Source organism: Lotus japonicus, chromosome 5 (assembly GCF_012489685.1).
Source record: "Lotus japonicus ecotype B-129 chromosome 5, LjGifu_v1.2".
NCBI classification, from domain to species: domain Eukaryota; kingdom Viridiplantae; phylum Streptophyta; class Magnoliopsida; order Fabales; family Fabaceae; genus Lotus; species Lotus japonicus.
In genome coordinates, this window is record NC_080045.1 from 51,641,409 (window position 1) to 51,665,713 (window position 24,305).

General features: G+C 36.4%; 3 protein-coding genes across 3 annotated transcripts; 2 read left to right on the forward strand and 1 right to left on the reverse strand.

Moving 5' to 3' along the window:
* Window positions 1–1,150: 1,150 nt before the first annotated feature.
* Window positions 1,151–3,308, forward strand: LOC130716634 (uncharacterized). The gene is made up of 2 exons (XM_057566613.1): window positions 1,151–1,788; window positions 2,559–3,308. The coding sequence occupies exons 1-2, from the start codon at window positions 1,302–1,304 to the stop codon at window positions 2,639–2,641; spliced, it is 570 nt and encodes a 189-aa protein (XP_057422596.1). The 5' UTR covers window positions 1,151–1,301; the 3' UTR covers window positions 2,642–3,308.
* Window positions 3,309–10,761: 7,453 nt separating this feature from the next.
* On the forward strand, window positions 10,762–12,225 carry LOC130719742 (uncharacterized). Its single transcript, XM_057570351.1, has 7 exons — window positions 10,762–10,824; window positions 10,999–11,266; window positions 11,344–11,440; window positions 11,529–11,650; window positions 11,733–11,817; window positions 11,895–12,030; window positions 12,130–12,225. Exons 1-7 carry the CDS (start codon window positions 10,762–10,764, stop codon window positions 12,223–12,225), a joined length of 867 nt encoding a protein of 288 aa, XP_057426334.1.
* A 4,588-nt stretch (window positions 12,226–16,813) lies between these two features.
* On the reverse strand, window positions 16,814–19,411 carry LOC130721416 (2-alkenal reductase (NADP(+)-dependent)-like). Its single transcript, XM_057572217.1, has 5 exons — window positions 18,951–19,411; window positions 18,557–18,734; window positions 17,749–17,915; window positions 17,581–17,663; window positions 16,814–17,291 (listed from the first exon to the last, which is right to left on the reverse strand). The coding sequence occupies exons 1-5, from the start codon at window positions 19,182–19,184 to the stop codon at window positions 16,913–16,915; spliced, it is 1,041 nt and encodes a 346-aa protein (XP_057428200.1). The 5' UTR covers window positions 19,185–19,411; the 3' UTR covers window positions 16,814–16,912.
* Window positions 19,412–24,305: the final 4,894 nt, after the last annotated feature.

Below are 24,305 nucleotides of genomic sequence, written 5' to 3' on the forward strand. Positions count from 1 at the left end.
TCCTCGGATTCGGCTCTAACGTTGTAGTTGATTGGGCAGAATTCTTCCCCTTTTCATCAATATTCGTCCGTTATTTTTAATGTTATAGAGCTTGCATCCAGAGCTTGAGATGTGTCGTTTAAGTATACTTTACGTGAGGGAAATGCAACTGCAAGCCTCCTCTGGGGTAGGTCTGGTGATCCTTGATCAACCCTTGTGAATTTGGTGACAGTTTTGGTGTGTGATTATTCGAGCACCTTGACCCTTAGATTGTAATTTTCTTTTTCTATTTCCTTAGCTTCCTTTATCCGAAAAAAAGGAAATAACCTCTTACGTTTCCATGAAAAATGAGTTATTTATATTTGTGGCACCATCTATTTATTCACCAAACAAGATTTTTATAAGTAATTTTTTCTTTGAAACACAATTTTTATTTTACCACATAAGAGATTATTTCGACTTGAACGCATGACGGGTACGAGTTCAAGTCCCGACAAAAATCTCTTGTTAGTTTTTATTTTATTTTAAAGGGGCACAAGAATGAAAAATAAGTGATAAAAAATAACTATATGATTTGTTGGTGCGTAGTTAAATGAGAGAGCAATACAAAAAATATATACAGTTATTACATTTACTCGTGATCAGTAATTCAATAAAATGTTTAAAAATAAGAATGAGATTAATAATTATATTTTTCAATCTACAATTAGGTTGGTAAAGTAGTATAAAATTAGGGTCATGCACATATTTTTATCTAGTAGTTTAAGGTTTTGAAATAATTGGTTAATTATAGATTATAGCTCTTCACATATTTACAATTGCTGTTAAAGTATCTAGTTAGTGACAGATTTTGCTACTGTATTTTAGCAATTACAGTTACCATATATCTAGTTAGTAACAGATTGTGTTTACACATAGTGACTCATAATTTCTAACAGAATCTGCTGCAACAGCCACTATACGCAACTGAAATATAGCACACAAATTAACTTTTCTTTTGCTTTCGTTGCCATATCTTTGCACTTTCCACAACAAATACAACATAGCCTTCTAAATATTGCTCCTAAAATACCGCCACTAACGGTTACAAATGGACGGTGAAACACCAAACACCACCTCAAAACCCGCCATTAATAGCACACAATAATCGCCACCTTTCCTCTTAATCTTTTCACCTTCGAATTTATTCACATTCCACATAATTTTTCCCACCGCGGCGAGGCAGAGCAAGGCTGTCCCCTTGCAGCCTCCCGCCACCACCGCCACCGCAACAACAACCGCCGCGACTATCAAATAGTAATAGTATTTTTTTTTTAAATTCAATGGAGGAGCAGAAATGTGAGGCAGCTGCCGCCGTGTGGTCCTCTTCTTCTTCGTCTTCGCCGATTCCGAGCGAGTCGGAGGAGGAGCTGCAGCACATGGAGTTGGTACCGGTAGGGTGGAAGAACAAGAAGCGGCTGTCCAAGCAGCTATCGCTGTGTGAGAGGACGAGAGACATTGCGTGGGAGAGGCGGCGCCGGCAAGAGAGGAGGAGGAGCTCGGTGCTTCAGGATTGTGTTTGTGATGATCTCACCGATGAGGACCTGCATGAGCTTAAAGGGTGTATAGAGCTTGGGTTTGGATTCAATGAGGAAGATGGACAGAGGTTGTGTAACACGTTGCCAGCGCTTGACCTATATTTCGCGGTGAACCGGAGGTTGTCGCCGAGCCCAGTCTCCACCCCTCAAAGCCGTGGTTCTTCCCTTGGTGCCCGTTCATCATCCTTTGGAAGCCCCAGGAGTGATGATTCCTGGAAGATTTGTAGCCCAGGTATAGTGGCATTGCATTTTTTTTCCCAAAACAAACAATACTAGCTTCATGTGTTTCGGGTCATGTTTAGAAACTCGGTCGAGAAAACCACTATAAAAAAAAATTAGAATAGGCAGCAGCAAAAATTAAGGTAAATTGCACCTGTCCAACATGGTTTCGGTCTCATGTGGTATTCAAATAAGTTTTCAAACATGCAAACTAAGGCAATATTTAATTTGGATCATGATTTTGAAAATTTGATTCAACGGAAAAAGTTGGCGACCCAAATATTTTTGTTATTCTTCAACTTATTTGGAGACATGTTTGACAAACTTATTAAAATTTTGACTTGATTTGGCCAACCATGTTTGTTAGAGAAACCCAAATTATTCACCTCAAACACTTGTTTTGGAGGTGTAAGCTGTAATGTAAGAAATTACCAAAAGTGTCTTTGACCCCAGAATCAATTCTGAGAGGATGAAATCAATTTTGGGTGACATTGTAGATTTTGGGTCAATTTCAATCCTAAAATCAATTTTGCTAGTAGTTAGAAAACCTTCAGTCATAAATTACCTGGGAAACCTTACAACTCAATAACTTAATTTCTTCATACTAACAAAATAGTATTTTTCATTAATGTTTTTAAACATTTCATTTCACATCCTACTCTTGGCAGAATCAATTATGATTTCTGGTTTCCAAATACACGCCAAGTCGCCAAATCTTTTGTTTTTTGGGTTAACAAGGTTTGTGTTATAGTTTGCTGATGTGGGTGTGTTTGTGCAATGCAGGGGATGACCCTGAACTGGTGAAGACCAAGTTAAGGCATTGGGCTCAAGCCGTTGCTTGTTCTGTGATGCAATCTTCTTCTTGAAGTTGTTGGATGTTGTTCTGTACAGAGGGATGTTAATTCTAGAGATGCATGGACAAAGAGTAAGAAAGAAAGACCGGAAAAATCAAAGGAAAAAGAGGAGCTAGCTCGGGTGTAGAGTTTACTGATCATTTAACCAAACCAGATTCCTCCTTCAGGGGATTTATTTGTTGGAGCTTGAAGAATTCATTCAATGCTAACAACATTAACCGGTTCGAAGATACTTAACGGTCTAACTAACCAATCACCACCGCAGTTTTTCTTCTTTGCCGTTTCTCTTGCTTGCTTGCGCATAGTTTCAATCTCAAACTGTCTTTTGCAGGGTCTATTCATCATCATATAGAAATTTTTGAGTCACATGGTAAAATAGTGCCATTACCATAGCATGTTTCTGTCTCTTTTTACCATGTCGAAGGTTAAATTCAAAGGCATTAATCAATGTAATGTCAGAGATCACCATTCATGAGTAGATAAGCTCCACCACACCTCTTTAGCATAGGACTGGCATGATTTGATTGTAGAAGATACACAGAGAAGTAAATGTGCAAAATGTATGTTTCATTCTGATTCTGATGAACTCTTCCAAATCAAATCTCGTGGTCATTTTATCTGGTTTCTTTTTGTCTCATTGGTCAATCAATAGATGAATGTGAATCTTGGATCATTTGAATGCAACCTAAATACCAATTAAAATCATATTTACTTAATAGGTGTTTGACTTGTTATGTTTATATGACTTCTGAGTTTTGGTTAAATATGTTTTTCCCCTAAAAATTTAGATTTTGAGTTTAGTTCATCGGCCATGTAAATTTGCATTTTGGGGCATTACAATCGTCGGGAATCAGGTGAAGGCTAATGCTCTAACTTTTCTCTCGCAAGCGATTTGTGTTGTTGAGTGTTGGAAGGAATCTCAAGCTCTTTGGGTCCTCAATGGAAGGAAGCAACTCTGCATAGTCCACCTCACAAATAACGTTATAATACTCGTGGTTCCATAAAGAGAGACCTTCACACAACCAATTGGCCTCTAAAATGAACGGATTTCCACCAACTTCGAACGCTTGGAAGCCACAAATCCACTTGCCATGCTCATCCCAAACAAGACCCTAACCGGCTAACCCATGCACTTATCGCTCTCCCTGTAGCTACCATTCGTGTTTAGCTTTACAGCGCCACATGAAGAGGGGGTGAGACCATGATTTCATCATTAATAAAGAAGCATCACGGTGCATGATAGGAGAAGATACCACCCGCAAAGAACCATCATGCTCGTGACAAATCTTCCACTAAGCTTCCTTAAGCGACTAAGGGTGGTCCTAAAAAACCATGTTATTCTGCCATTTTCAAACACCTCACTAGCCGTAATAAATTTTAAGACTGGCAATACTTCACGCAAGGTTAGTAATCTTATAAACTACATCCGAAAGCTGGAAATTGAGCCAATATATCGCACCCATTATGAGTCACACTTCCCTAGAGTGAGGAGAATCTCCGAGACAATGAAGAGCATCTTCTACTAAAGATAAATATCGTGTGCAGGCTGTTGAGTGAGCTAAATTACATTTGAATATATTTTATTTATATGAAAATGCAGACATTCTTCATAACTTGTAATTTCCACATTCAGTCCAAAGAATCAACAGGGTTCACAAAATCTAATTTGAAGCCTATGTTAAAATTTACATTATTATAGTATACCAATTAAATTCTAAAATTACAATATAAAGCATTAGTTTTAATGATAATACTTTTTTTTTGATACATCGGAAAACTATCAGCAAAATAAAACTAAGGAACTGACAAAGAGTCCTTCAACAGAAAGTACTCCACATCAGGGTCTGGGACATCAATGATCTAGGATCCTAAGGAACTTGTAGCTGCCCCCCGCCTTGCCAAGTGATCCGCTACCGCATTGCTCTCCCGATGAATACAACTAAGCTTCACCTCCCAATCCCACCTCAACATCTCCTTGATGGTATACAACACCAGGAAATCCGAGTGCAACTGAACAGCTGCTTCATCTGCTAAGGTGGTCACAAGCGCAGCACAGTCAACCTCACATATGACTCTCCGAAAACCTCGATCCCATGCTAGACTGAGTACCTCTCGTAGCGCTACCGCTTCCGCCTTAAACACACTATATCCGGCGTTCCCGGAGAAACATCCCACCACCCAACGGCCATTGTGGTCTCGAATGATCCCACCACCACCAATCCGCTGGTCCATGTCGCGAAAGCTCCCATCAGAGTTGCATTTTACCACCTTCGGTGGCGGTGGAAACCAGGCATGGCAAAGAAGAGAGTTGTTCACAGAACTGCTGCGCACCCAATCATCATGATCATGCGATAATTTCCGCCACGCCACCTCGAAGGGCCAAGGTTGCGGATCCAACAACGAATTACATCTCCACTTCCAGGATGCCCACAAACCTGCTAAGAACTTAATCCCATGCGTGCCACGAGCCAACGAGGACACCCAAACCGCCAAATCAGAGCATCGAAAATTCGGCCATTGCACCAAGCCGCTGCCACAGGTCCCAAGATCGCGGACAATCCCTGAGACAGTGAAGACCATCCTCAACGGCGCTCGCACAATGCATACATGTTGCATCTACAACTAAATGGCAACGAACTCTAAAACCAATACTTTAAATGATTTGCCAAAGAAAAAAAATAATTTCTACTTGTAGTATTACTATTTATTTTTTAAAACGGAAAGATTCAAATAGTATTTTTTTGTTTGTTTTGAAAAACAGTTTTAAAAATTGTTTCCAAAAGTTATTTTTAAATACAGAAAATTGAATCAAACAATCTCATATCTGCTCCCTAATCACCTCACTTCATTTTTTTATTTTTAACATTTTTTAATTTTAAGTTAGTTGTAATGTGAGAAGATTGTATGTATTTTATAAGAGTGAAGAAACAAGTTGGAACTAAAAAGAGTCATGTAAAATACATACAATCTTCTCACATACTAATCGGCCGAAGAAACAAGTTGGAACTAAAAAGAGTCAAGTAAATGTTTTTGGAGTTTAATTATTATTTTTTATAGGTCAATGGTAGTGGTTAGTTGTTAGTAATTACAAATGTTCTTTTTCAGGATTTGAACCTTAGACCATTTCCAACACTTATTTCTACCCTTAACTCAATCAAGTGAATTACGTTATCATGTATTAATAATGTAAAAAAAGAATACAATAATTCAATTAGAAATAGTTCATTAATTTATCAAAATAAAATCACCAAAAAAGAGTGATGATATCATTTAATCTAGTGATGTAAGCAATGATGTCACTTTAATATGAAAAAACTGGCGGACACAAGGATAAAGTCATCAAAGCAAGGGTTTTAGGTCCCAAAAAAATATTTTTACTAAGTAAAAAATGCCCCAATTTTTTTTACTAAGTCAAAAGGACAAAAAAACCAAGCATTAATACTGAGTCAAATTTTGTTTTACCAAGTAAAAAAAGACCCAAAAAGAGTCTCATTTTAAAGTTTGTTTTAGCTAGACCTCATTTAGTGTTGGCCGACCTGCGAAAAAAGCATGTATTGAAATAAGCTTTATATTTTGGCCAAAAAAAAGTTTTATTTATTTTTTGTAAATTAATAATATAAAAATAAGTAAATAACCTAAAACTGGAGGTTGGTTCAAGTGGTACATGTTTGATTTCCCTTAAGCAAGGTCTCGGGTTCGAGTCTTGTGGATGAAACGCCGAGAGAGTTAGCCCTACCATGATGTGGATGTTCCCGACTCGAACATGATTGCCTCTGAAGGAGTACATCTGTCATACACCAAAAAAATTTAAAAGATGTACAAGTAAAAAAAAATTATTTTAGAATGATGTGTATTGTAAAAGCATAAAGAAAAAAAAACTGCGGTTTGAATTGTTTTCTTTCAAATTTTCAAGAAGCATGAAGAGCATATCAAAGGGATGATGTGAGGAAGAAAACTAAGTTTTGTTTTGGTCAATGGTTAATGTTATGTCATTAAACCAGCAAAGGGTGTTGAATGGAGCTTTTGTATCTCCAGACTGTACATAAGAACATAGCTGATAGCCCCAAGGGCTAAAAACTAAAGAACTCAACAAGAGCAAAGCCAGTAGAGATGGACCAAATTGCATACGCTTGCTAGTGGAAAAAGGACATGGTGGTACCAAACAAACCAATTAAAAACCACCAGCCTGCAATAAACTCAACACCTACCAAGGTTCTTATTAAAACTGTTAAGAGGTGGTTGGTGACATAAAAACAAAAAGAGTAAAATACACTTACCCCCTCAAGGTTTGCTAGAAAAACACTTCACCCCATTCTTATTCAAAATATACACTCCACCTCACTCATTTTATCATGTTAACTCCATCCAAAAGATGCTAACGAAATATTCCATTCAAATCAAAATTATTTAATGTAAACTTATTTTTCCATTTCTTTTTTTTTCTGGTTATTTTTTATTTTATTTTTTTAAAAAAAAAAACCTCACTTTCAAATAAAAATTGTTTAACACCAGTTCCATTTTAAAAAAAAAATGTTAGTTTCAACAAAAAAGAATATAACATCACAATTACTAGTAATACCCAATTTATAAAGGATTTTTATAAATAGTGAATTATATAAAAATATTTCGAAATTAATTTCATACTAATTAAAATTTCACCAAATAAATACTAATTAAATTTCTTTTTCCTAGATTTATAAAAAAATGTTGCTTATGAATTCATTGAGTAATGTATGGATATTATTTAATAAAATTCTCTTATCATATATCAATAACATCCCTCATTTTCAATTACTAAAAGTAATATATACTTTAACATTTAACATGTTATAACCAACGCGATCATATTATCCAAATTAATTAATTAATTAAAATAATAATATAACTTTATATTCTTTTATGGAGTGGAAGTTTAACGTACTTTTACCATAAGTTTTAATTTAAAACTATTTCATACATATTTATTCTTGAATTATTTTATAAAATGGTTACTTTATATACCAGCTCCAACGGTATGCAAGATTGAGAATATTTGTTTGGTCAAATATTAGAAAGTGACGTTTTTTTCTGAAAAAAAAATAACCAGAAAAAAAAGGAAAAATAAGTTTACATTAAATAATTTTGATTTGAATGGAATATTCCCTTAGCATCTTTTTGAATGAGGTTAACTTGATAAAATGAGTGAGGTGGAGTGTATATTTTGAATAAGAATGGGGTGGAGTGTTTTTCTAGCAAACCTTGAGGGGGGTAAATGTATTTTACTCAAACAAAAATCACTCAACTCGCAATAGGAACCAGTACCACAGATAGTGACAATCAACCTTCCTCCTACAGCAACACAAATTAACTAAGTTTGTAAGAATATTAGTTAAAGAGTAATGATTCATTCAAACCTTACTTTCGTTTCTATCTCATTTTCACACATTTTTCTTTTTATCTAGCTTTGCATTTTCTGTTAAATCACATATCATATCACTTATTTTCCTTTTCTAGTTTTCTTTCTTCTCATTCGTCCAAGGTAACAGAGGGGAAAAAAACATACTCCATAATTCATTAATTAAAACTTTAGTTGATTGTTTTATTTTTTTAGTATCTCAAAAGCCCATCTAACCCAACTATTGGCCCATATAACATGTTTGGGCTTCTTGTTTATTTCATAGGCCCAACAAGTCCAATAAAATTTCATGCTGATTTCGAAGATCCATAATCTCCAATAAGGCTTCATCATAATCCCATAGATTCATCCGGTACCAATGAGATTTCATCTTAATTTCAAATGCTCATGTAAGATAATTAGCGAAATAACTAATGTGATTATGTAGGTGTATTTAACCATAAGTGATATATTAGTTGATTTTATGAGTGTTTGCATAAATATTTTGTGACCCTTATTTGATAATTAATAGGTGGACTTTTGTAAAGAAATTATCATCAGTTTGATTTTTATGTACACAATTATTTTTGGAACTACAATAATTCATAATTCTTTAAAACAAAATCAGAATACATTCTTTGTTCCAACTTCTTTTTTAATTATTGGCTTTTTTATTTTCTTCTTAAACTAAAGACAAGGGAGCAAGCAAGTTGATAATGATGATGAATTAATGATTACTTTGTGCAAATGAAGACGTGTTTGGTTTTAATTCTAACACTATAGTTTAAAAAAAAAAATTCTAACACTATTAAATGTGGATCTATTTTTCTAAAAATAATTATTTATTGCTTTTACTTAATATGGATCACATCTAGATGTGGATCCATTTAGATTTTTCAAACAAACTGGGTCTTGGGTATCATAACCTTGCGTGAAGCACTCAGTATGATCCTAGTTTGTGTTCAAAATCTAACGTGAAGGAAGGAAATTGTTCCTTTCACCTCACATTGTTAATGTTGTTCACACATTAATGTCTCATAGATTTATTCCCTAGGACCCCCAAACACACACTTAATTTCTCATGAATTCATTATGTCTTAATATTTATTATTTACGGTTCCTACATCTACTAGCTTAGACAATTTACAAAATAAGCAAAGAGATTCTGTGTGTAATTAACCATAAGTACTATATAAGTTGTTTATACGGTTCATTTGCATAAGAATTATGTAACCCTTATTTTTTTTTACATCGGAAAAATAAACTATAGTATCAGAAAGATAAATTACAGCTCTCCAGAGTTGATCCCTGAACCTGCCTCTCATCAACCCATATGTCAATTAGCTCTTACCACTTGAGCTATGAATGAAAATTTGAGAAGAAATTATCATATTTAGATGATACAGTAATATTTATGTACATAGGTTCTCTTTTGGATTACAATAAATCAATTTCATGTTTTGTTTGGTTGACAAAAGAAAAATAGAAGAGAGAAAGGAATAAGTGAGGAGATGAGTAAAGCAAAAAAAATTGAGAAATTATATTTTGTAGGTTGTTTGGTATACATCTATATACTTTAGAAAAGAGGAAGGTTGTGAGACCCACCTAGCACACTTGGCACTCCAAGAATAACTTTCACTCAACCCCCCTCTTTGCCTGACAAGTGTCACCATGACATTGATTTGGACCAAAGTATTACAAGCCCATTTTTATATGAGTTTGGTATGGAGGCCTATTAGTTGGCAACACATTTATTTGAATTAAACCTATTTATTTGAATGCAATAACAATTGATTCCACTCATTTATTTGAAAAAGTCAAATTGAAGAGCCACAACTATAGAATAAAAACAGCATTCAAAAAATTGCCGAGTTTAATTATCCTTCTTTAATGCTACAATTTTTAAAAAGTATTCCAGAAGGTTAGGCTAAATTGAATGAAAAAAATTAAAGTTGAGTAAATTTATTTCCTTTCTCAATGAGTCAAAAATTCCAATTGTCACACAATTAATTTACAGCCAAAATTCCAGGAGTATTGAATAATTGTCGTTGATTGGGGCAATTATATAGATGTATAAATGAATATAAAAGAATAAACCTAAAAAATCGGCCTCCTTGATTATCCTTCTTTAATGCTACTGATTTTAAAAAAATTTCCAGAAGGTTAGGCTAATTAGAAGGAAAAATTTAAAATTGAGTAAGTTTATTTCCTTTCTCAATATAAAAGAATTAACCTAAAAAAACGGTTACACATAATGCTGACCTATATCAGTTAATGCATTATGTTTTTAAAATTAAGTATTGATTTGTATCTATTTATTTATTTGATTTAATTCTTTTAAATAAAAACTTCAAATTTGAATGATATTGTCAAATTAGCATTGATTCTATTTACTACTTTCCAATTTAACCATATGTTCGACCAAATTAAAACCGCAAAATGCTGAGGAAAATTTGAATTTGGATTGATTACATTTAATGCTATCAAATGTTAGGATATTTTCGACGGGAAATTTAAGATTTATTCATCTTATTCAATTCAAATTCAATTCGAATATTCAGTTTTGTAATAGGAATCATAAGAATTACTATAATACTCGAATAAAAAGTCAAGGGTGTATTCTTTGCACTTTTTCTTTACATTGTGAGCCACACTTATCTGATTTCTATATAAATCACCTAATGCTATTCTTCACCATCATCAGTCCTTTCATCATCCACCAATTAATTAGCTTTGAAATATACTTTGTTCTGATCTCATGGCAATTGACGATGTCGCCACCCTCGATGCCTCGAAGGAGAATTGGACTATTGTGGCAAAGGTTATTCGTTTATGGCATAGTCCGAGCTTATATGGCTCAAAGCTTCCATTTTCCATGGACATGATTCTTATGGATGACAAGGTATATCACTTTTTATTATAATCACCATGTTTTAAGTTAATTTTTTTGAAATGGTTGGTAAATCTCTTATGTTCTCTTATTGTTAAATTTCAGGGTCATAAGATTCACGCTTCGGTAAGAAAGACTCTTATATACCGATTCCAATCTTTGCTAAGTGAAGGTCGGGTATATCAGATTTCATTTTTTGATGTTGGTGAAAGCGGTCGTGACTTCCGTCCAACCTCGCATCCATGGAAAATCAACTTTGACATTCATACTTCTGTGAGATTGGTTCCCAACAAGGCGATAAACTTAAGCCCTTATTCTTTTGTGCCACTCTCTGATATAATTTCTAAGGACCTTGATACATCTTTTCTTATAGGTATATACTCTTTTCAAATCTTTTTGCTTTTAAATCACTACTCTAAAATTTGGATTAATGTTTTTTTGATTGAGCAGATGTAATTGAGATTCCCACTAGTGCAACTGGTGAGCAAGAATTTGAGAAAGACGGGGAAAAACATAAGATAATTACTATTCAACTTGACCAAGATGGGTACACTCTTGACTTTAAATTTTATTCACATTTTTTCATTATTTATTATTATTAAATCATTTTTATATTTTCCTAAATTTTTAAATAGGGATAGGGTTGAATGTGCCTTTTTTGGCAAGTATGTTGCGGAAATCGTAGGTTATCTTGCATCGGGAGATGCAACAAATACTGTTGTGGTGGTGCAATGTGCAAAGATCAAGCCTTTTAAAGGTATTGAAAAGTTTGATATGGTGTCGAATGATCAAAATTTCGTTGCGCATATTATTTTCCTTTATTCTAATTTTTTTTACAGGTAAGACAAGTCTCCAAAATGTTTATGGGGCTACAAAGGTTCTTTTTAATCCTCTCATACAAGAAGCTGCCAGTCTCCGAGCTCGGTGAGTTTTATTCTAATTTTTTAAACCTCTTTCATTTTTTCTATTCATAACAAACTATGAAATCAGCTATCTTCCAGGTTCTTGGAATCAAATGATACTGCTGCACAAGTGATTAGCCCGCTGCAGGACTCGGCAAAAAAACTACCCCTGAAGAATGATTTTCTAAAACTTAGTGATGGGAAAACCATTGAGCAACTCAAATATTTTGCTGAGGTATACTTTTGACTTTACAATTCAATAATAATTTATATTCCATTCATTTTTAGTTACAACATATATTACACGTTTTGATTTACACATTTAATTTAGCAGAAGTCCTATTGTGTTGTTCTTGGTACGGTTAAGTATATCGCAGAGGGTATGGATTGGTATTACCCTGCTTGCAAATGTAGCAAGAAGATGAATTAATTTTTTAGACACAATTATTAATATTTAATTTTCTGCAATCTTTCATTTCTTTTAATTATTTGTGGTTCATAGTAGACAAATTAATTATTATTCTTTACATATTTAAGTATTATTTTTTATTTTAGAATAAATATAGAAAACGAAATGATGACCTAGATCAGGTTCAAATTGGGAATTTAGTTAATGTATTATTTTTTTTTCCATTAATTTAAAAAACGAAAATGATTTATTATTCCTTGCCTAATTCTGCTTTAATTATTGGGAAAAACTTTGGGCATTAATGTTTGATTGATTCCAACCCATAAAAAAAGGATTTAGTTAATCAATGTGATAAATTGATAAATAATCAGTATTACCTTAATGATGTACAAATTTTCGTTTTTTTATATATTTATAAAAAACTGTATTAACACATTTTTTTTTCCAAAATCCAATCTCACTATTATTTCTTTCAGGTTAAAAAAAAATCCGGAACAAATCTATTTTAGAGCTTCACTAAGGAAACCCATTTATGTGTCAATTTTTTTTAAAAATGTTTTATCTATGAGTATCACGTTAAAAATACAACCATTTTTTAAAAATATTGCAAATTTGATTACAAAATTTTGGTAAGTATGATTAGAAGGAAAAAATTGCACTTGATTAAATGCATTTTCTTTCTAATATTGGAAAAAAAATCTCAATATTTATCATTTAATATAAATTTCTTATTTAATTTAATTTCCTTATTTCATTTAATTTTCTTATTTTAGTTAATAGTGTAGATTTTAACCCAACACTCAATATTTTTTTAAAATTTTTTAAGTAAAATATTGAGTGTATATTCGTAATCATTAATATATTATTCCCAAATTAATCAATTCATGAACCCATAGCTGCTATTAATTTTCAGTTTTAATTTCGTAAAAAAAAATCCGTGATATTCCATACACTTTTAAATGAATTTAAGAGGATTAATTATTTATTATGAGTACCATCATTCTCTCCATTATCAAAGATTTTTCAAACTTATAGAAATATGAAAGCATTAAATGACTTTTAAAATAAATTAATACCAGAAGATTCATACCTCTTTTTAAATTATTTCAAATGGAAGTAACTACAATTATGGACGGAAAATTATAGCATACATTATAATCATTAATAAATTATTCCCTGCTGTGAAAACAAAAATAAATTATTCCCAAATGTATCACCGCATTAACCCATTGCTTATGAAGGTATAAATGCTTTTAAATAAACATAATTAAGGCACTACATAATCCTTCCTAATTTTTGTTGTTTACCAACCTGATGTATACTGATACATTGTGCTATCATTGAGATCTTCGTATAGAGGATGAAGAATTACAGAACTTATGTATGATTGAGATTGAAAAAATATTGCAAGGCAATGGAAGGTCGCTCAAGGAATTTCCATGTTTACCATACCCTAAATTTTTAGAAATTCATAATTTTGAAAATAGATTCGTTGCAGATGAGTTGAATTATAATAGGGATGAAATGGTAAAGATTCAAGATGAATTGGTCAGTTCTCTTACTTCGGAGCAAGAGATTGTTTATAAGAACGTTTTGGATGTTGTTTTGTCTGATAACTGTGGATTCTTTTTTCTATATGGTTTTGGAGGAACTAGAAAAACATTTGTTTGTAATACATTATCTGCTGCTTTGCGTTCAAGGGGCCTTATCATCTTAAATGTGGCATCTAGCAGAATTGCATCGCTATTGTTACCTGGAGGTAGAACGGCTCATTCAAGGTTTTCTATTCCTATTTCAATAAATGAGATATCAACCTGTAATCTTCGTCAAGGTTCCCCAAAAGCTGAATTATTGAAAAAAGCAAGCCTAATTATTTAGGATGAGGCACCTATGTTAAACAAACATTGCTTTGAAGCTTTAGACAGATCTCTAAATGACATTATGAAGACTCAGTCTACCCATGGTTATGACATTCCATTCGGAGGTAAACTTGTGGTACTAGGAGGCGACTTTAGACAAATACTTCCATTTATTTCCAAAGGAAGCCGTTCTTAAATTGTCGGTTCAGCTATCAATTCTTCATATCTGTGGAAGCATTGCAAGGTAATGAAGTTGACTGTTAATATGAGATTGCAAAATGCTACATCGACTTCTTCAGCAGCAGAAATAAAAGAGTTTGCAGATTGGTTGCTTCAAGTGGGAGATGGTACAGTTAAAACAATTGATGAGGAAGAAACACTTATTGAGATTCCTCCAGATATTCTTATTGAACAGTGTAAGGAACCGTTGCTTGAATTAGTTAATTTTGCATATCCGAAACTTGCGCATAATTTGCAAAAAAAAATCCTTCTTTCAAGAAAGAGCGATCCTTGCACCAACACTTGAAAGTGTAGAGGAAATCAACAACTTTATGTTAGCAATGATTCCTGGTGATGAAACAGAATATTTGAGTTGTGATACTCTGTGAAAGTCAGACGAAGATTCGGGTGTCAATGCGGAATGGTTTACATCAGAATTCTTAAATGATTTCAAATGCTCTGGAATTCCAAACCATGCGATTAAACTAAAAGTTGGTGTCCCGATCATGCTCATTCAAAACATTGACCAAGCTGCAGGGTTGTGTAATGGCACTCGAATGATAGTCAAAACTTTGACTAAATATATAATTGTTGCTACTGTTTTAAATGGAAACAAGATGGGTGAAACAACATTTATTCCAAGGATGAGTTTAACTCCATCTAATTCTGACATTTCATTCAAATTTCAGCGCAGACAATTCCCAATTACTTTATGTTTTGCAATGACTATAAATAAAAGTCAGGGGCAATCTTTATCTCATGTTGGACTGTATTTGCCAAGGCATGTCTTTACTCACGGGCAGTTATATGTTACACTTTCTAGAGTTAAATCTAGAAAGGGGTTGAAGATGCTCATCATAGATGACGAAGGAGTTGTATCTAACACTACACGCAACGTGGTGTATCAAGAAGTCTTCGATAATATTTGACATGTAAGTGCTTTTTTATCTTACAAATAATTTCAAATTAAATTTCATTAATAGGAAAACTGATATGGTTATTAATTTTATTTTTGACAGCATAAAAAGATGTCAAGGAGTTTATTGATCATCAAATTTGAAGGTTTATTGGCGCTTTTATAAGGTTTATTTAACATTTTCAAATTATACACAGTTTATATTTGTATTGGTTAATTATTATTACTCTTATATAATTTTTTGCCTTTGTAGGTTCTATAGCTCAAATTTACTTGATTGACAACAAGATCGGTTATGAAGTTTTTATCATTAATCATGGACTACAACTTCTAATAACCGTTCATGTCGTTGTCATTGTTATGTTTATCTTATTTCAATTTCAATGTAATGCATTCCTTAAAAACTTGGTTCTTATTACTATTCAAGTGTTGAGAGTGTGAGGTATATACAACCTCATCAAATTAATATATTTAATGTTGTCCATTCATCTACCTGTTTGTATCATATGTTCGGTTCCATATCTGTTTTACATACTAAAAAGAGTCTAAACTAAGTTAAAACTTATTTCTACTGATTCATCTTTCAAATAAATTTAATCGTCGTGCAACGCACGGGTAAAAAACACTAGTGATAGAGATAGGAGATAAAAAGAAGACAAAAAATGAGGTAGATAAGAAAGAGAAAATTATTTTATATTGAAAGGAATTTTTGTATTCACTGTGTCAGTTTCTTTGCCATTTAAAAGACCCCACTATTTAGAGTAGAAAGAAAAAAAACTGAATGTGTTGTGCTAATTTCTTCGCATTTTTGCAAAGATCATGAAAAGCGCATGAGATCCGTGATTTGATACTCTTTTTTCTCCTGTCGACTTCCTCAAAACGAGCGTGGAGTTTTGTTTCTCATTAAGTTCTTTCTCACTTATCTTCTCCATCAAAAGTATGCTCAAGCAACTAGAATGTCTAACATTTTTAAAAGATTTTTTTTTTAATTTGGTTTCTGGAAGATTGTTGATTCAACCATCGCAAGATAACACAAGCTAGAGAAATGCATAAAACAGAGAAACTAAGCAAGAAAGATTATATGTATATTCAATCAACTTAAGACAAATATGAGTATGACACTCTATTTTACTAAAAAGCTATTTGAGTGAGCTATTCTTATTCGCTCAATTTAGTCCATCATAAGTTCATAAAAAAGTGAATCAATCTCTCATAACTCACATTTTAATGAGTTAAAAAAATAGTTGATCTGACTCGACTCACTTAGGGTTGGTGGGTTGAGTTGACTCATCTAATTAAAAATATTAAAAAGTTCATATATAAAATGTAATAAAATAAAAATAATTATTAAATAGATAAAAAAAAATAGAAAATCGTGGCTAAGGAAAAAAAACAAAAAGTTGGTTCGACCCACCCGAACTTAGTTAGAAGCCTAGAACCTACTTGTAACATAATAATGGTGAGTGTTTTTTTTTTCTTTTTTGGCAATTCGACTTCTATTTGAGCCGAATTGTCGCACAACCCATAACTCATATTAAATGAACTTATGAAGTTCTTACAAAACTTTAATACAAGTTTTTCAAGAATCTTATTCTCAAAGATAAAATTCATCCACGTTAAAAAAAAAAGATAAAATTCATTACATACTACATTCATAGAGGTGAAATGATTAATATTGTAGTCTTTCTCACTCATTTTTTCACTAATCCCAGGATCACTCTTTTGCTAAACATACAATTTTCTTTCCAATGTTATCTCCGTTAAAGAGTCCAATAAAAGCAGAGGGGACGCTCTCCACACCAGTTGATATGTCTTCAATCACATGTAACTTTTCAGAACGAAGGTAATTTGATGTTTTTGCTAAAAAGTTGGCAAAATCATTCATGAAGTCACTAGCTAAAAATCCTTTGATAGTGATTCTATTGTAAACAATGTCAATCATGCTTGGTGAAGCTCTTTTTCCAATATCTGTATAATGAGAGATTACCCCACAAACAACCACTCTACCAAATGCTTTCATATTACAAATCGCTGCTTCTAGCATCTCACCTCCAACGTTGTCGAAATATATGTCGATTCCATCAGGAAAGTACCTGAAATACAAAATAAACTATTGCATTGAACAAAAATAATTAATATTTTTCTTGTCTTTATTTTATAGCTAGTCGGAGTGAGACTAATCCCTCGTTCCATGGGCCACAATCAACGCACTAAACAATATTTTTTTTCCATTCATAAAAGTTGACAATCAAACCCCCAACCACATGGTGTAGAGACAACTGATTGATTAAGAGACGAGCAGCTAAATCACAATCACTACGCCAATGGATAAATTTTGATTTTAGAGTTCACATGCTTCAAAGTCTGTCATGAATCACAAACCTTCTAAGAGTGGAGTTTAAATCTGCTACTTCCTTGTAATTGAAAGCATCATCAAATCCTAGCTTTTCTTTGAGCAATGACACCTATAACAAATCAGTCATGGATTAGATTTATCAATTGGAAACCAGAATTAGGGAAGATAGAGTAAAATCTTAAGTCCCACCACACCTTTTTCTGGCTCCCAGCACATCCAACAACATAGCAACCTAAGAGTTTTGCATATTGCCCCACCAAATTTCCAACAGATCCAGAGGCTGCTGAAACAAATACCTTTTCACCACTTTTGGGTCTTCCCAGTTCGAAAAATCCCCCATATGCTGACAATCCACTAAAGCCTACAATAAAGAGTGAACAAAAAATTATATGTATTCTCCAAACATAAGCTATATGTAGAAAACAGAAGTTGCCACTTGCCATAGAAACTCATTTAGTGGTCATTTAGCTTTGCCAAAATGCTTCTAGTACATTTTTTGTTTTGTTTACAAGAGGAATGCTAAAGACCAAAGCACCTAAACTAGCACATCAAGACACAAAGACTCAATAACATCCGATGGAGGAAGCTTCCAAACACGACTCAAAGAGCACTCCCTAAAAGCTTCCTGGGATAAGAAATCAGCTGCGGTATTCAACTCTTCTACAATTAATTTTGAAGACAGAATTTAACTTCTGGTTTCAGAATTAATTGTTATGCAAGAAAAATTGATCCAAATATGCTTGAAGTGACCTTGAGAGAAAGTATATTGTATAACGAGCTTCCTACTTGCTAGCACATGCAGCTTGCAAGCTCAATGCAATTCCATTTCACTTGTAACTTGTAAGTGGTATATTTCTATCTTTTTAATTTGGAAATGTATTTAGTACAAACCTTTGTATTCATTTTTTATGAAATAATCTTAATATATTTAAATGAACAGCATATAGAAGAAAATATAAGAAAAGACAAATTTATATCCAAGCTTTTATCACTAAGAATTACCCAGAACTCCTAGATGATAAGTGAGTGGAAATTCAGAGGAATTTAATTTGTTTATGATGCTTCCTTCCTTAACCAAACTGTACTCTGCCCAATTGAAGACTCCCATAACCAAATCATCTTTCTCAAACTTGGGATTCCCAGATGCCACAACTTTTCCAGTAGCAACACCATCAATAGCCTGGAAAGTGTCAAACACAAGCCCAGATAAGACAAATTATCAAAGATTAATAACGGATCAGTTTATTTGTTCTCAGAATCAATTCTATCACTTAAAAGCTGTTCACAGAATTAAAATTGATTCTAACTTTAGAATCAATTGTGATATAAATCAATTTCTACTTCTGCTGTTAGCAGTTTTCAGCTAGGTGCAATTGTACTTGAAAACAATAATTACCTTGCCAGGAGTTATGGGCGTGAAGAAGCTTATAGCACTATGGGAACCGCTATAGCTCTTCATGCGATTGATCATGTAAGGATCTATTGAGATATACAGATTCTTGATGATGATATCATCAGATCCTGGTTCAACTGTGAGAGAAAAAACCTCAGTTTTGAGCTCAAAATGTGACTCTTTTGGCGCATCTTCAATGTGATGCTTTATCACTATGTATTTGTTGGTCACCTCCATTTTTGTTAATCACCTTTCAGTTCAGCCTTTGTTCTCTGTTGCTGTGCCTCTCTCTATGTGCATTTATATATAATTTAATACATTTCCAAATTTAGGAAACAGAGAGCAGAGAGCTTCGAGCATGAATTGTATTTGTTTTAGCTAATTGCTCCTCTAATTAATTAAAGTAGCAAATCATCTGATCATGGAGAACTAGTTCTCCGCAAAAGAAGACATTTAATTTACAAGTGATAAGGGGAGTGCACTATTGGACAAAATCAAAATCCTAGGTGAACGCAGAACCTTAAACACCTGAGATTTCCTTATCTTAATTCGACAAAAGTTTGCATAGTTCCAAGAAGAGTAATGATATATACCCCCTCATTTTTTAAACACTTCATTTCTGGACTGGGCGAGCCACTAGAGGGGCAACGCCCAGGGGTTAGCTCGCCAAAGAGCAAGAGTTTGGCCTTGGGTTGGGCCTCGACTCCGGAGGCCCAATCAGCCCAATAGGTAGTACTCAAGCCCTATAAATAGGAGGTAGTCATCAATTGTAAGGGACTTTGGCTCATTGGATGAAATAACACATGAAATTCAGCATTCTCTCTCTCATTCTCTCTCTCATTCTCTCTCGCTAGCACAATCTCTCTACCCTTAGGTACTATACCTTTCCTCAATGTTCATTCCCAGAACATTTGGCGCCGTCTGTGGGGACTGTAAACTTTCTACTCCCATTCACGTGGATTGATTGTGCAGGAAGTTATCTCTGATTGCGATTAGGCAATTCTCTGGTTTTCTGATTTTGATTCTGTGACCGGTGTTCGTTTTCCGATCGGGTTTGCGTCATTCCTAGTGTGGATGGAGACTCGACGCAGGAGGCAGCATCATTCACCAGTGCGACAGCGAATTTCGCCGCCTCGGCGGCCTCATCGAGTTGTCCTGGATTCTCCGATATGAACGGCGGGGGTACATCCGCCTTCTCCTCCTCCATCACCACCACCTCCTCCGTCGCCTTCGCAGGTCGGATCTCTGGAGCGCTCACCAGAGAATTCACCTGCTCCGGAGCAACAACCGGCGGTGACACAGGAGCAATGGCGCCATATGATGCGCAGCATTGGCAACATCCAGCAGCGGAATGAGCATCTACAAGCTCAGTTAGATTTCTATCGCCGCGGGCAACAGGATGATGGAAGCAGGGAGGCGGATTCTGTAGCCGAGTTCCGTCCATTCTCGGAGGACGTTGAGAGTGTGGCAATTCCGGATAATATGAAAACGTTAGTTCTGGATTCCTACAGTGGAGATTCTGATCCGAAGGATCATCTACTGTATTTCAACACTAAGATGGTGATAATTGCGGCATCGGATGCGGTGAAGTGCAGGATGTTTCCATCGACGTTCAAGTCAACGGCGATGGCATGGTTCACGACTTTGCCGCGCGGATCGATTTCGAATTTCAGAGACTTTTCATCCAAGTTTCTGGTACAATTCTCGGCGAATAAGAATCAGCCGGTAACAATCAATGACCTGTACAACATTCGCCAACAAGATGGAGAGTCACTGAAGGAATACATGGCACGGTACAGCGCTGCATCGGTTAAGGTAGAAGACGAAGAACCTCGAGCTTGTGCTCTGGCATTCAAGAATGGTTTGTTACCGGGAGGGTTGAACAGCAAGTTGACACGCAAGCCGGGACGTTCGATGGAAGAGATGCGTGCTCGAGCCAGCACTTATATCTTAGACGAAGAGGACGATGCTTTCAAAAGAAAGCGCGCGAAACTGGAAAAAGGCGACACGTCACCCAAGCGCGCGAAAAAAGATAAGAACGGCGAAGATAAGGGGGATGGCAAGCAGCAGAGACCAGATAAGGGGAAGGCGGTATTCAAACCGACCAAGGAACAGTTGTATCCACGGCGCGATGATTATGAACAACGCCGGCCTTGGCAATCTAAGTCTCATCGCCAGCGGGAGGAGACTGGGATGGTGATGAACACAAATTTATCGGATATGCTCCGAGGGGCGAGGGACGCAAATCTAGTGGATGAGCCGGAGGCCCCAAAATATCAGCCACGGGATGCCAATCCCAAGAAGTGGTGTGAGTTCCATCGGTCCGCCGGGCACGATACGGACGACTGTTGGACTTTGCAGCGGGAGATTGATAAGTTGATTCGGGCGGGATATCAAGGAAATCGCCAAGGTCCGTGGCGCAACGGTGGCGATCAAAACAAAGCGCATAAGCGAGAGGAGGAACGAACGGACAATAAGGGAAAGAAGAAGCAAGAATCAGCGGCTATCGCCACAAAAGGGGCCGATGACACGTTCGCTCAACTCTCAAGACCGCCCGTAGGGACCATAAACACCATCGCCGGAGGATTTGGCGGCGGTGGCGACACCCATGCGGCGCGAAAGCGTCATGTTCGTGCAGTTAATTCGGTTCATGAAGTTGCTTTCGGATTCGTGCACCCTGACATCACAATCTCGATGGCAGACTTTGAGGGGATAAAACCCCACAAGGACGACCCGATAGTGGTGCAATTAAGGTTGAATAGTTTCAACGTCAGAAGGGTACTTCTGGATCAGGGTAGTTCGGCTTATATTATCTACGGTGACGCATTCGACAAGTTGGGACTAACTGACAATGATCTAACTCCGTATGCGGGAACCCTGGTGGGTTTTGCAGGTGAGCAAGTGATGGTGCGAGGATACATTGATCTAGACACAATATTCGGGGAAGATGAGTGTGCCAGGGTTTTGAAGGTAAGATATCTGGTTCTCCAGGTGGTGGCATCTTACAATGTCATCATCGGGCGAAATACATTGAATCGCCTTTGTGCTGTAATCTCAACAGCCCACTTGGCGGTCAAGTATCCGCTAAGCAGTGAAAAGGTTGGAAAGCTGAAGGTGGACCAGAAGATGGCGAGGGAATGTTATAATAACTGCCTTAACTTGTACGGCAAGAAAAGTGCGTTGGTCGGTCATAGATGTTATGAAATTGAAGCTTCGGATGAAAATCTTGAACCACGTGGCGAGGGGCGGGTAAACAGGCCCACGCCAATCGAGGAAACAAAGGCGCTAAAGTTTGGCGATCGCACTTTGAAGATTGGGACCAGACTGACGGACGAACAGGAGACGCGCCTGACAAAGCTCCTTGGGGAGAACCTAGATTTGTTTGCTTGGAGCTGCAAAGACATGCCCGAAATTGATCCAAACTTCATCTGCCATCGGTTAGCATTGAATCCAAGTGTCAAGCCAGTTTCACAACTCAGGAGGCGCTTGGGTGGCGACAAGGGGAAGGCAGTGCAACAGGAAGTTGACAAGCTGCTGACGGCAGAATTCATCAGGGAAGTGAAATATCCGACGTGGTTGGCGAACGTCGTAATGGTAAAGAAGGCGAACGGGAAATGGCGGATGTGCGTGGATTACACAGACTTAAACAAAGCATGTCCAAAGGATTCGTATCCCCTTCCCAGCATTGATAGTCTCGTTGATGGTGCCTCGGGCAACGAACTGCTTAGCTTGATGGATGCTTATTCTGGCTATCATCAAATCCGCATGCACCCGGCAGACGAGGACAAAACAGCTTTCATGACCGCCAGAGTCAATTATTGCTATCGCACCATGCCGTTTGGACTAAAGAATGCTGGGGCGACCTACCAAAGATTGATGGATAGGGTGTTTGCTGGGCAGGTGGGAAGAAACATGGAGGTTTACGTTGATGATATGATTGTTAAATCAGTACATGGTTTGGACCATCATCAAGATCTGGAGGAAGCATTTGGCGAGATAAGAAAGCACAATATGCGCCTCAACCCGGAGAAATGCTCTTTTGGTGTTCAGGGTGGCAAGTTTTTAAGATTCATGCTCACATCCAGAGGAATAGAGATAAACCCAGATAAATGCAAGGCGATTCAGCAGATGAAAAGCCCTTCTAATGTGAAAGAGGTCCAACGTTTAACAGGGCGAATAGCAGCTTTATCTCGGTTTCTTCCTAAATCTGGTGACAGATCTTTCCCTTTTTTCAAGTGTCTTCGCAAGAATGTTGCATTTGAGTGGACGGTGGAGTGTGAGGAAGCTTTTGTTCGCCTCAAGGAGCTCCTGCCATCACCGCCAATTTTGTAAAAACCAATACAGGGACACCCGCTGCACTTGTATCTTGCTGTGAGTGATAGCGCTCTGAGTTCGGTGATACTACAGGAGATAGATGGCGAGCATCGAATTGTTTATTTTGTTAGTCATACACTCCAGGGCGCGGAGGTCAGATACCAGAAGATTGAGAAGGCAGCGTTGGCGGTCCTCGTCACTGCCCGGCGGTTGAGACCTTATTTTCAGAGTTTCCCAGTGAAGGTGCGGACGGATTTGCCCTTGAGACAAGTGTTACAAAAACCGGATTTGTCAGGTAGATTGGTCGCCTGGTCGGTTGAATTGTCGGAGTACGGGTTACAATATGATAAGCGGGGCGCGGTTGGTGCGCAGTCACTAGCTGATTTTGTGGTCGAGTTGACTCCAGATCGGTTTGAAAGAGTGGACACTCAGTGGACTCTCTTCGTGGATGGATCCTCCAATAGTAGTGGCAGTGGCCCGGGAGTAACGTTAGAAGGGCCGGGGGAACTAGTATTGGAGCAATCGTTGAAATTCGAGTTCAAAGCAACGAACAACCAGGCTGAATATGAATCTCTCATCGCCGGATTGAAGTTGGCGCGGGAAGTGAAGATCGGGAGTTTGTTGATAAGAACGGACTCGCAATTGGTGGAAAATCAAGTGAAGGGAACTTTCCAGGTCAAAGATCCCAATCTGATCAAGTACGTCGAGCGGGTGCGATATTTGATGACACTTTTTCAAGAGGTCGTGGTAGAGTATGTTCCTCGGGCAGAAAATCAGCGGGCGGACGCGCTGGCCAAATTGGCAAGTACACGGAAGCCCGGCAACAACAAAAGTGTGATTCAGGAAACGCTGGCGTACCCAAGCATTGAAGGCGAGCTCATGGCATGTGTAAACAGAGGGGCGACATGGATGGGTCCCATAATATCTATCTTGGCGGGGGACCCGGCGGAAGTGGAGCAATGCACGAAGGAACAACGGCGGGAGGCGAGCCACTATACTCTCATTGACGGACACTTGTATCGCCATGGTTTTTCAACGCCGTTG